Raw genomic sequence first — 14,155 nt, 5'->3', positions numbered from 1 at the left:
GATTGGTTGGTTGGTTAGTTGGTTGGTTAGTAGTTTGAGTATGTGGGTGGATGGATGGATGGATGGATGGTTGGTTGGTTAGTTAGTTAGTTGATTGATTGATTGATTGATTTATTAGTAGTTTGAGTATGTGAGTGATGGTTAATTGATTGATTGGTTGGTTGGTTGGTTGGTTGGTTGGTTGGTTGGTTGGTTGGTTAGTTGGTTAGTTAGTAGTTTGAGTATGTGGGTGGATGGTTGGTTGGTTGGTTGGTTGGTTGGTTAATTGATTGATTGATTGATTGATTGATTGATTGATTAGTAGTTTGAGTATGTGAGTGGATAGTTAATTGATTGATTGATTGATTGGTTGGTCAATGGTAGGCTGGCTGGTTGCTTGATTGGTAGGTTGATTAAACTATGGTTGGTTGTTGAGTGATTGGTTGGTTGGAGTGTTGATTGGTAGGTTGACATTCTCTCTTCTTATCTCTTACAGCTTTGAAATGTTTGAAGTGAACAGCTTTGAACAGTTCTGCATAAATTATGCAAATGAGAAACTGCAGCAACAATTTACACAGCATGTCTTTAAACTTGAACAAGAAGAGTACGTCCGAGAACAGATAGAGTGGTCATTTATAGATTACTATGACAACCAGCCATGCATTGATCTTATAGAAAATAAACTTGGTATCTTAGATCTGTTAGATGAAGAATGTAAGGTATGTATCATTTAAAGCAGTATTTTTTTAAAAGTCAAGAATAAGGTGGAAGTGTTTCTGGCTGTACATATTCCAAGTCCTCGGGGATGGTTTTCACCAAAAATCAGATTTCTTAAAATCTGTCCAAACCTTGCCATATGGAAGCTAGCTTCTGCTCTTTTTGAAATAATGTAAGAAACTTGGAGTCTTACCATTTTATTTTCAAGGAAATATGCAATTTATATTGTATTTTGACCTAAAGTTAACACAGTATACGGCAGCCATATTGGATTCTAAAATGACTTTATAGTTTGAGGATATTTTGACCTGTATTTCAAAAATTTGTATCGCGGCCCGTGATATTTTTTTGTAATTGTAACTCAGAATAGGTTGGACTTTTCTTTTACAAAGTAACAGCAAAAATTTATTGACAGTTTGTTTGTGAGGTGCATTTTTTGTTAATAGCTGGAAAGCTTTAGTAGGCCCATTCTATTGCTTGTACCAGTAAGTCCAGTCATGTGACAAAATGGTAGGTACTAATGTTTGGTGTTGTGCTATTTTGGGGCCATTACCTAAGAGTAGACTGACCATGATCGTAGCAGTGACACATTAAAAATTCAAACTGGCCAAGAAGAAAGGAATATAAGTTTTGAAACCAGATTTAAGTATCAATAAGGTTATGTCAAAACAACAATGATTTATAGCTGCAATATTTGTGTTATACTAGGAGTGAATAATATATTTACGGACAGATAGGTAAAAGCCAATCAAAGTTCCCCAATTTTGATGTATTCTTTCAATTAACCAATCATGTTTCAGGAAATAAGTCACAAGGGTAATAAATATGAATATTGATCTCTGGTCAACCAATAACAAATTTTGTTTTGGAAATGTTTTGATCACAGATGCCTAAAGGAAGTGATGCCAACTGGTGTCAGAAACTTTACGAGAAGCATCTTGATAAGTCCAAACACTTCTCCAAACCCAGGATGTCCAGAACAGCGTTTGTAGTCCACCATTTTGCTGATAATGTGGAGTACCAAGTCCCTGGATTCTTGGAGAAGAATCGAGATTTGGTGATAGAGGATCATCTCAACATTCTGAAAGCTAGTCAGGTAAATAGTGGTGCGCCCTTTCAGTCGGTGTGGAATCCAAACTGTCCATGTATGAATGGAAAGGACAGCAGAATTATTGGGGGGGGGGGGGGGGGGGGGGTGTTCAACAGATATAATGTCACAGTATTTGTAGTTAATTCCTAATATGGGATGATAGAAAGGAGAGTCTTTATCATGCAGTGGGGTGGGTAACCAAGACTAGATTATTTGTAGTTATTGTAATACCTAATCTGGAGTGATAGGAAGTATAGCCCTCCTGCAAGGGTCTGTTGTAACCAAGATTGGATTATGCGGTGATACCTAATCTGGGTTGATGGGAAGGGTAGCCTTACAATGTACTGTAAGGGTGTCTGTAACCAAGACTAGATTATTTGTAGTTGTGGTAATAGTACCTAATCTGGTAAGATGTGAAGGAGAGCCCTCCTGCAAGGGTCTGGGTAACCAACACTATTTATAGATATCAACAACATAACAGACTGTCTACAACAGTATCTCTGAAAAGTAAACTTGCAAAAACTGCAAACTGTAAACTCATCATGTTACTTCAGTATCACATAGACTTGTGTGCGATAACTTTTAGGTGATTTGCATGATATCAAGCAGAAAGAGTTTTGATTCATGTCTATTCACCAAATGATACCATATCACATACAATTTTCAATAACTTCTATGATTTATTAATTTTTGTTATTGACAGTTTGAGTTTGTAGCAGCATTGTTTCGAGAGGATGAGAAATCTGGTAAATCGTCTGATTACAACAAGCCAAGGTCAGGGAGGGGTTCTATCAGGTCAGCTTCTGGACCACCACTGAAAGGTGGTGCTAAACAACATAGGCAGTCAGTGGGTTCACAGGTAAGTAAATCTTTCACTCACAAGAAACTGAAATTCAGAAAATGGCAAGAAGTTTGGTCAGGGTTAAAAATTCATCAGTTCAAAGAGTGTGACTCCTGAAAGTGGACCAAGCAACACCGACACCATCATAGGTATGAAAACAAGCAGTTGTTCATAAAAAGATTTACATAACACCAAATCAACAAAGTTATAACAAGTCTTGATGAGGAAGGATATCTGTGTGATGGCTTAACAATCCCAGAAGGGGGGCTTCAAACAAAACAGACAAAGAGAGTTCATGGGTTCACACGTAAAGAAATCAATCAATCTATTAGTCAGTCAGTCAGTCAGTCAGTCAGTCAGTCAGTCAGTCAATCAGTCAGTCAGTCAGTCCGTCCGTCAGTCAGTCAGTCAGTCAGTCAGTCAATCAATGAATGAATGATTCAAAAAGATGTAGGTAGTTCTAAAACCTACATAGTATAGACTGAGTATGCTTTCAAATACCGGACTCAAATACAGAAATTTACAGGAACTCATTTTTTCCACGAACAATCACAGACTGGAACAAACTTGACAATAATTTGGTCACATCTGGATCAGTGGATGCAGGGTGACTAAGTGTTTTGACCTCCTCTTCCATTGATTATTTACCAGTATTGGTTCCTTCAACATATTGATTCTGATTCTGATTAGTATCACAGGAAGTTCACCTGGTAATATTGAATACCTGGGTAGTAAGTAAAGAACTTGAGGAAAGGCGATATTATTTACTCAAAGCCCAAAGTGTGATTAGTACAGTTGCATATTAGATAACTGAGTCTACGTTGTTGAGATTAGATATCGTGATTCTCTTGTGTAGGACCAATTTTTCTGTATCTCTGCCAAGCACTCTTGTTTTCACAGTCATTCTAATTTGACAGTGGTCTTTAAAAGTGTTGTCATTATCTCCCTAACTTTTACCGATTTTTGTCTGATTTCTATTGCAGTTTCGGACTTCATTGTCCTTGCTGATGAAGACATTAAACGCCACCACTCCACATTATATCCGATGTGTAAAACCCAACGATTTCAAAGAAGCATTTGTGTAAGTACTTATCATGAAATGTGCCTTTAGAAATAAAACCATTTAAAATTTAACTTAGCTGCTATTGTATTCATGAAAACTCTCCAACCAATTCTTATTTGAAATCAAGAAAATGAATCAATTTTGATTGTGGTTTGTGTTTTCCAAACACTAAACCCTGATTGTAAGCAATAGATCATGTTTAAGATTATGTAACTGTATTGAGTCCCAGGTTTAGTGTTAAATTTATAAAGTAATTATCATTTTATTACCCACAGATTTGAACCTAAGAGAGGTGTAGAGCAGCTGAGAGCTTGTGGTGTTTTAGAAACTATCAGAATCAGTTCTGCTGGATATCCATCAAGGTAAGAAACTTTGCAGTGTTATGTTATGTTAGTCAGTACATCTTTATCATGCCATCATAGTGGAGAGCACCCTCTAATTTGTATATCCATGTTGTGAAGAGCGCCCTCAAGTCTATCTTTGCAGTGATGAGCATTGTAGTGTCTACCAAAGTATCTACTGCCCTCTAGTCAATGTGCCCTTTCAATGAAGTGTCGTCTGTTGAATGTAACATTGCAATGTACAGTGCCCTCTTCTGAGTGTACCCTTATAGTGAACAGTAGGCAATATACCCTTACAACAAAAAGCTACCCCGGGCCAAAATGCAATTCACACCAACATAGCAGATAGCTGTCGAGTGCATAGGCAGAGAGGTTTCTGTATTTGGACACTGTTTGTTTGTTTGTCTGCTCTATACAATAATATTGTCGGTGTTTTCAGGTGGTCGTATCCTGAGTTCTTTACTCGTTATCGTGTTCTGATGAAGCAAAAAGATATTGACAAGAAGAATATTCGACACACATGTACCACTGTCCTAAACAAATACATCAAAGTAAGTACCCTGAGATATCAATTGTTGTGGACAATTTGAATATGCCATATTCCGGTCATCAGAAAGACAAAAGATTACATAGCTTGGCCACTAGGGGTGCTGTTCAGCAGCAACTTCCTTGGAAATCATCCCAATGTTTTATGGCAAAAGTTGCTTGCTTTGGCAACGAAACAGGAACTATTGAGATATTGATTAAAAGAAAATATTCTTGAATGTATGTGTTTGTTGGTAAGTGCCCCATGTATTTCAAGTTGTAAAGATGGATCTTTACTCAGATTCTGAAAATGTGTTTCATTTTTTGAAATCTAGCTATTGGTTCAATTTCTGGAATTTGGAATTATAAATTAATGAATAAATTATTACTCAGCTGTTTGTTTACATCTAACTGTTACATCACTGACAGGATCCAGACAAGTACCAGTTTGGTAAAACAAAGATATTCTTCCGGGCTGGTCAAGTGGCGTACCTGGAGAAACTGAGAGCCGATAAACTGAGAGATTGTTGTATATTGATGCAGAAGATAGTAAGAGGATGGGTAGCTAAGAGGAAATACAGGAAGATCAAGAAATCAGCCATACTTCTACAGTGTCAGATCAGAGGTGTACTGGCTAGGAGGTGAGAAAATAGTATAGTGTGTACAAGTGTTATCTCTTCAGGTGCGAGAAAATAACTAGAATTGTTTGGAAGGGGGTGAGGATGTTGTGATCTGAGTATTTGAGAGAAAATAGGCCTATATTATATCATGGCACATTACGTTTTTTGACACAAAGATAGACACGTTTCAACTCTTGACTAACAATGACAGAGACACAATAAACAAGCAGGATCTTTGGCCCAGTCACATTGAACACTGATAAGCATTGCTATTCTTTCACAGTGCAGTAAAAACATGATTCTAATAAAAACATTACATATGATATGGACTTGATGATTTTAATGGCTGCAATTGTTTATTTTCTAACTGATAATCAACATTTCAACTTGACTACTTCTACATTCCCACTGTGCACAGCACCTATGTAATTGTTCCTTTTGCATTAGAGTTGTCTGAGGGTGTGTATTGAATGTCATGTCACATGAGTGAAACACCAAGCCAACATCCTTTTAACTGTAAATATCATGTTACATGAGTGAAACACCGAGCCAACATCATTTTAGCTGTATTACATACACAGGACAGGGGTGGCTAGACAGTATTGTCACAGAGGGTAGGGATCATCAGATGGAGAGAAGATGTTGCCATCAGCGACTGATTGTTTCCCTTTTTCTCAATCTTTACAGGCTATCCAGACACCTGAAGGAGACCAAAAGTGCCATCCGTATTCAGAAAGCATGGCGTGGCTACATCCAACACAAACGGTTTCACAGACTTCGAGACTTTGCTCTCGCTGTACAGTCCTATGCCAGAGGAAGGACATCAAGAAAACTATACAAGGAACTTGTACGACAGTCCAAGGCTGTTATTATACAGAGATATGCACGGGGTTTCTTGGCAAGGAAGTGGTATGCGTTGAAACGTAAACAAATCATACTTGTACAGTGTTGTATTAGAAGACAGAGAGCTAGGAAAGAACTCAAACAACTTAAGGTGGGTAGCACCCAGTCTGTTGCCATGGTTATGATGATGTAATAAGAGCAGATTAGAGAATCTTTCAGATTATGGTGTTTGGTAATGCATGTATTTGTTCATTGCTTGAATTGGCACAAAAAATGAGAAACTTATTGAATCATGGCATGATCCATATATCTACTATCATATCATATCGAATCATCTAGTACATCAGATATCATATTTTATCATAATTATATCATATCTTATTTTATAGACGTCATATCTAATCACATATCATGTCATATCATATCATATGTCATATATCATATTATATATCAAATCTTATCATGTCTTATCATATATCTAGTAATATATGATATATCTTGTATCATATATCATGTCTAACATTGCTGTTTATGTTGCAGATATTCTGATAATTTGAACTGCTAATATCTGACTTAATTTGCGAAATTTTAAAATTCAAGTTATGTCTTATCAAACCTAACATGCCATTCCTACTAGATGAAACATGTTCTATGTTGTGTTTTATCCGGCAAAGTGGCAGAAATCACAAGCCTGAGAAATACCCGAGTCACTCTCTGTCATCAATCAGAGTTTGATTTCAATACGACCAGGCAACATATGATACCTGAGACAAACTAATCACATGATACACACATGACAATCACATGATACATGACAATCACATGATACATGCAATGTCAATCACATGACACATGCATGACAGTCACTTGATCATAAGTTTTCAGAACTAGAGAAAGATGATAGGTATCGTCAGAAAGCTTTCATCCTGTCATGTGACAGTCATATGATCAAAACTGTTCAGAACTAGGGGAAAATGTTAGATGTTGTCAGACAGCTGTAAACGTAAAGCTGTGACAAACAATCTTGCCACAGCCACATGACAGGCACAGGAGCCTAATCCAGTCTGATTTTAGATGTTGCCAGAAAGCATCATGTGTTAGTCACATGATCATAATCCTTCAGAATTAACTTTGGAAAGATGTTCAGTTATGTCAGAAAGCTTTCGACACACAATACCTGTGAGAAACATCACATGACAATGAGTGACAAACATATCACATGACAATCACATGATCACAACACTTTCTGAACTAGGGAAAGACGCTAGGTGCCTTGAGAAAGCTTCACCCTGTCACATGACAATCACATGACCATAATCTTTTGGGACGAGAGAAGAATGTTACATGTCAGAAAATGTTCAATTTATGATATATGACAATCTTGTCACATGACAGTCACATGATCATGATCCTTCTGAGCTAGGGAAAGATGATAGGTGTCATCAGAAAGTTTATCTCTTGTATGTATACTGATATAGTAAAACAAGCAACAATCATTGTTTTCTGTGCAGTCTTTCCATAGTTGTTTAATTGTATTAATCATGACTTTTTTCCTATTATTTTGTCATTCCAGATTGAGGCTAGGTCTGTAGAACATTACAAGAAGTTGACACGTGGCATGGAAAACAAAGTTATCACTCTACAACAAAAAGTTGATGAGCTTGTGAGTTTTGACATATTTATTATATTTTATTACTACCTGTTTTAGCTGTAAAACAATTTGATTTCATTGGTTTCAAACAAAGAAAATTTGACTGGATTCTAGCTTCTCAGATACTTTTATTATATTTAAAAAAAAAATTTTTTTGGTTCTGATTTTACACCGTGCCCCTTTTTCAGAATAAAGAAAATAAGAAAGCTAGAGAACAAGAAAACAAACTACATGATTTAGAATCTCAAGTTAAAGTATTGAAAGTTGTAGAAGTCAGTGCAAAGCAGTCGTCTAACAAAGTAGTGGATCTTGAAGACGAGTTGACGCGACTAAGAAGGGAGCTTGAAGAAACCAAGAAAGAAAAAGCCAGTCTTGAAGAAGAAATGTCTTCATATAAGAAAGAACAGAAAGAGGTGAGAAAGATTGTAGTGAAGTAGAAGAGAAAGGGTACTCAGTTTATGTAAAGTTGAATATGTGTTTCTATGGAAACCAAGCTATATTACTGCAAGGGAAACCAATGCAAGCTACAGGCAAATTGTGTTACTACTAGGGAAAGCAAGCTATAGGCAAACTATATTACGACTAGGGAAACCAAGCTGTAGGCAAACTATATTATGACAAGGGAAACCAAGCTATAGACAAACTATAGTACTACTATGGAAATCAACCTGTAGGCAAACTGTGACTACCAGGAAAATCAAGCTATAGGCAAACTATATTATGACTAGGGAAATCAAGCTATCGGCAAAATATATTACTACTAGGGAAATCAAACTATATTACTAATACCAAAATCAAGCTGGAGGCAAACTAAGATAGACACCAACTAAAACTATTGTTGTGACATATATTGATATAAGCTATCAACAGACATTGGTGTAATTATTCTCACTGAGTAGGGCAGAGTCTTTGATACCAAGTTTTCTTCAAGTGACCACAAACTCAAACTCATTCAGTGTTTACTTGATTATGGGGTGACTATATCCACCTAATCAAGGCACTACTATCACCCACTTGTGTAATCTACCACATTCGACAACAGTTACTGTAGTTTGAGTTTGTGCCTATCTTAGTTTGCGAACAGCTTGATTTCTGTGTTACCGTAGTAATATGGAGTTCAGATTCAAACCAATTTTGTACTCTGCTGCATTTTGATATGAATGTTATTGTGAGGAGTTTAAAACCCTCTGAGGAAGATTATGCACAACTGACAAAAAAATGACAGCCGAAAACTGAATGTTAGTTATTTTGTTTTGTAAAAAGACATGATTTTTTTGTGGATGCAGACTATCAGATATTAAAGAAATGTCATTACTTGTAGAAAAGTGTCTTTCTTTGATTCTAACTTGTCTTGTTTCATTCTTTAGGTGGTTGAATCTTTGAAGGAGGAGAATGATAAACTGAAGGAGTCCTTGCAAGAGGCTGATAAAAAAGTTCATCTTTTAGAAGGTAAACTTTCTTGTAATCTTTTCACGTTGTTAATATAAGTTGTTTTCTTCTGCTAGTAATGGGTATGGATTAATGGTTGTTATAGAGTACAGTTGATTATAGTTTGAAAGATAGACTGTCAACAGTTGTCTTGACTTTTTTTGTAATTTATCTTTAATACTATTGTCAATGAAATTAATAGAATTAAACATAACATGGTATGTGTTGGACGTTCCTTGAAGTCAAGACGACTGTTCTAACCCACCGGACTTTCATTTCTATGAATTATCATGATACCACATTAAGTAGGTCACTATCACTTTAGGGCAGTAATGTAATTTGTTTAAAACCACAACAACAAAAGAATGTCGATGGTAAATGTGAAATAAAAATCAATCCAACAAGGAGTCAAGAAAAAGTGAAGTGATCATAAATCACCATTGTCTTAAAACAAACAATTGACAACACCCACTTACAGCTGTACATTCTAAAATAGGCAGTGACCTCAAAGTGACTTAATTCACATTAAGTGGAAGAAACTGTTGCTAAGACATACAGACTTGATATTTTTATTAGTGCTTACAGTGACCAGAAGAAAATCATGTCGTTGGTAGAATATGTACTGTTGCTCGCAATGAGGGAGGCTCTACGAACAATTCATGGTGAAGATTTTTGAGAGAAGGCAGATCTGTGCCTATTGCTAGGGTGCCATATTCACTTACAACTGTTAATTATGTCTTAATAGCTGAAGGCTTTACTTAGGATTTGAACCACAATTGTGTTCCAGTCAACCTAGCTGTATAAATGGGGACCTGGGTGGATAAAGATTGCTACATGAAGGAGTTAATCCCACATGTGGTTACCTAGGCAGTAGGGATTATGTGCTCCCCAGGGAGTTGAAGTACAAGGGAAGTTGTGCTGCTATAGGTCCATGACGGGGGTAGTCATTGTAAAATGCTTTGAACGCAGAGTAGGAAATTTTGCACTTTATAAGAATGTGCACTATCAGTACAATTTCGGACCTACAATATGTTGACTGGAGTTCCGTTATCAATAACAACAGCAATGTGGATGAAGCATTTGATGCATTTAGTAGTTTATTTACCGATGTTTGTGACCACCATGCACCGCTGAAAGTAAAAGTTGTCAAAGTTAAAAGGAAAAAGAATCCATGGATTACAAAAGCAATCAAGAAATCAGTAAAAACAAAACATAAGCTGTTGTCAAAGGTAATCTCTAGTCAGCATAACCAAGATGTAGTGTTACGTTATAAAACCTACAGGAACATTCTTACAAGTACAATAAGAAAAGCGAAACAGACTTATTATGCTGATTTATTCACTGTTAGTAAGGGTGCCAGGTTGTGGAATGTAATTAATGACGTGTTAGGCAAGAAAAACTGTTCAGATAAAGTACCACCTACTCTAAAGGTGGATGCAAATAGTTCTACGCGTATTGTATCAGAACCAGCTGATGTTGTTGAGGAGTTCAACAAATATTTTGTTAGTGTAGGTCAAAGGTTGGCAAATAATATTCCGCCGACCAATTGTGATTTTTGGCAAAATATGGGCTTACCTCAGTTACAATCATTTTTTCTTCAACCTGTTACGCCTCTTGATATCAAAGCGCTTTTAATTAATTTAGATAGAAAAAAAGGCTAGTGGGTGGGATAATTTAACTCCCCGACTCCTCATTGATGCTGCTGAAGTAATAGCGCCGCCTTTGGCTCACGTCATAAATTGTTCATTTTTAATTGGTACATTCCCATCAGCGTTGAAGGTCGCCAAAGTGAAACCCATTTTCAAGAAAGGGGAGAATGACTCTGTTGGAAACTATAGACCTATATCTATTTTGCCCCTATTCAGTAAAATCATTGAAAAAGTCATAAATAAACAAATCATCTCTTATCTGGACAAATTTAATATTTTGTATAGACATCAATATGGTTTCAGAGAGAATCACAGTACCAAACTTACCTTGATTAATTTAGTAAATCACATTCTTAAAGAGATTGATAAAGGGAATTTCACTCTAGGGGTATTTATTGATTTCAGTAAAGCGTTCGATACAATCGATCATTCGATCTTATTAGCCAAGCTTGAACATTACGGGTTCCGGGGCACTTGTCATAACTGGTTCAAAAGCTACCTGTCAGGTCGCTCTCAGTTTGTCCAGCTAAACGGTCATATATCGGAAAAACGTTTTATTCACTTTGGAGTACCCCAAGGCTCTGTACTAGGCCCGACTTTGTTTTTAATGTATATAAATGATCTTCCAAACTCGTCCTCTTTCTTTGATTTCCGTTTGTTCGCAGACGATACCAATCTCTTTCATACCTATTCACAGGTTGGGGAAATTAATTTGGATCATGTTTCGGGTCAATTACACGAGGTTCAACGTTGGTGCAATACAAACAAATTGACAATAAATAGTGAAAAATCAAATTTTATAGTATTTAGAGGGCGCAACAAGAAAGTAAATTTGATTGGTGATATCACATTACAAGGCAAAAGCATCAAGGAGGAGTATGTTGTCACCTTTGTGGGAATTACTTTAGACAAACATCTCTCTTGGTCCGACCACATCGAAAAGGTAAACAAGCTAATCAGAATAAAGTGTGGGATTTTGTATAGACTTATAGACATATATTACCATTACACATTTTACTACTCTTGTACAACACATTCATACTCCCCCATATCAACTATGGCCTTGAGGTTTGGGGTAACACTTATTCATCACATCTAAATCGTATATTAATGTCACAGAAAATGATTGTTCGAACAGTTTTGTTTAAATCTCCAACGGATCACTCATCTCCTTTGTTTGCTCAGTTGAATATTCTAGATGTTTTTAAACTGCATAGATATTTGATAGGTTCCTTTATTTATGGCTTGATCCATCAACTATCACCACACACTTTGTATGATTATTTTGAACCTTCACACCATAACTACAATACAAGACTCTGTTCATATCAAAATATTTATCCATATTATGCCAGAACAAACTCAGGTCAGTTTTCTTTCTCCTTCTCAGGGGCAAAAATCTGGAATAGCATCCCTGTCAACATAAGATGTATCAATACGCTAAATGAATTTAAGCGATCTTATAAACAATTTCTTCTAGAAGAGTAAATTAAACCACTGTACAATTTATTGTTACCGTATGTTCTTCATAAGTACTATGAACTCCGAGGTACTATGTATTTCCTTTTGCTATATCACTTTGCTGTCAAACATTGTATATAACTATGGTAGGGGACAGGCTTGAATAGCTGTAAGCTAAATCCCGATTCCCCTATTTACCCACGAAATAGTATTTTTGTATGTGTATCTGTAATGTTCATTTGTGCTTTTGGGTAAATAAACACTATATACAATTATTTGCATCCTATTTGACCACTTTTAGTCAAAAAAACTTTTAACCTGTCTCAAGTCAGTATTTTAGTTACTGACACGCTTGAATTCTTTAGCAGGAAATTCTGAAGAAAAGTCAAGTTCTATGGATGTGAAAATTATTTGAAGGTGCATTAGTTGAGCTAAATCTAGGGTAACACAGTTGAGGTCAAGTGCAACTTCTCTTTCTAGTGATTTGACATCAGGAATTTTTGAAAATTTTTTTCCAGAGTTGCAAAAAGACAAGGAACAGAAGGATATGGAAAACCAACAACTAAGATTAGATTATGAACAAGAGAGAGGTCATCATCAGAAATTACTGAATGATTACTCCAGACTTGAACAGAGATATGAAAACCTGCAAGAAGAGCTAAGACTTGTGACAAGTTCACCAGCACTGAAACACAGAAGGACGCCCTCTAACGTCAGTTTTGATCCCAAGGCAGAGATGACGTTTGATACGTACCTACAACCCAACAGTGCCAGTGATGCCAATGACATTGACAGAGATATACTGGTAAGGTTCATAGTGCAAAGTTCAAAGGTTACTTGTGTGTTGAATCAGATTCTGTTTCTTGAAATGTGTGATGTGTATGAGTGTTGAGAATTGAAACGTTAATGAATAAAGATAGCAATTTGTAGAAATCGCAGTTCTGTATGCGTAAGATGAACACCATACTGAAATCAAAATACAATAGAGCTGATGTTTTACAAAGAAATGCACTGTATTTCATGAAGTGGTTCCGTTCAGTAGCACAGATATTTTCTAACAATTGGTCTAGGCCAGGTCAGGTGAAATCAGCTCGGGTCAGGTGAGATGACCATGTGTCAATCAATCACATCAAGTCATATATCAAGTCAAGTCAAATCAATTCAAATCAAACCAAACCAATGCAAACATTTCATGCCAAAGCAAATCATATCAAATGAATTCAGTTCGATTGAAATCTAATCAAGTTGAAGCCAGTCAATGAAATAAGGTCAAATCAAATCTAATCTAATCAATGTTATCAATTGATTCAAATCAAATCATATCAAATGAGTTTAGATCGATTGAAATCCAATCAAGTTAAAGTCAGTCAATGAAGTGAGGTCAAATCAAATCTAATCTAATCTAATCGATGTTATCAATTGATTCAAATCAATAACCTATACATATGCAAATCTTTGCTATAACTTTCTCAAGGTAAGAGTGAATGATGTAATACATCACTATAGATTTAGAGAAGTCAATAAAACAAAACTATGCATCAAGGTTTTCCTTTGAACAAAATCATCATAAATGCCTGGTTTCACACGCTGTCGTCAAACTCGCACATCAAGACAACCCAAAATCATTTCATGCCGTCCAATTCAGACAACTGTTATTGTAACAATGCGTAATGCATCGATCAGCCATAATTATATTCTGGTATTAAGCAGTAAAGGAATTATAAAAAGGTTGCATGTTCCTGTTTTAAGGGACTTTTTGGATTTATCTTGACTGGTGTTTGGTTCTGCTGTACTCTATACTTTATTGATATACTAACCCCACAGAGTAAAGGTCAAAGGTCGAAGGTAAATATTAACTGCTCGCATCACTTGTAGCCAACATTATACTAACACCAGGCTGTTGTAGTGCACCGGTGATGGGATGCATGCTTTTCTCTCATCCTCATC

The 14,155-nt window shown here is 36.2% G+C and overlaps 1 protein-coding gene across 3 annotated transcripts in view; it reads left to right on the top strand.

Moving 5' to 3' along the window:
- The window catches only part of LOC144447796 (unconventional myosin-Va-like), an 83,973-nt gene that overhangs the window by 37,554 nt on the left and 32,264 nt on the right, over positions 1-14,155 (top strand). For all 3 annotated transcript variants that reach the window (XM_078137883.1, XM_078137884.1, XM_078137882.1), the window contains exons 11-22: positions 476-698; positions 1,583-1,792; positions 2,490-2,645; positions 3,611-3,708; positions 3,966-4,052; positions 4,471-4,582; positions 4,986-5,197; positions 5,864-6,170; positions 7,593-7,682; positions 7,859-8,083; positions 9,038-9,119; positions 12,727-13,013. In XM_078137883.1, coding sequence (XP_077994009.1) covers positions 476-698; positions 1,583-1,792; positions 2,490-2,645; positions 3,611-3,708; positions 3,966-4,052; positions 4,471-4,582; positions 4,986-5,197; positions 5,864-6,170; positions 7,593-7,682; positions 7,859-8,083; positions 9,038-9,119; positions 12,727-13,013 — 2,089 coding nt within the window. The remainder of the gene's footprint in view (positions 1-475; positions 699-1,582; positions 1,793-2,489; positions 2,646-3,610; positions 3,709-3,965; positions 4,053-4,470; positions 4,583-4,985; positions 5,198-5,863; positions 6,171-7,592; positions 7,683-7,858; positions 8,084-9,037; positions 9,120-12,726; positions 13,014-14,155) is intronic.

This window comes from Glandiceps talaboti, chromosome 16 (genome assembly GCF_964340395.1).
Source record: "Glandiceps talaboti chromosome 16, keGlaTala1.1, whole genome shotgun sequence".
Classification (NCBI taxonomy): domain Eukaryota; kingdom Metazoa; phylum Hemichordata; class Enteropneusta; family Spengelidae; genus Glandiceps; species Glandiceps talaboti.
Note: the sequence above shows the minus strand (reverse complement) of the source record. Positions and strands in the feature narration are given on the sequence as shown.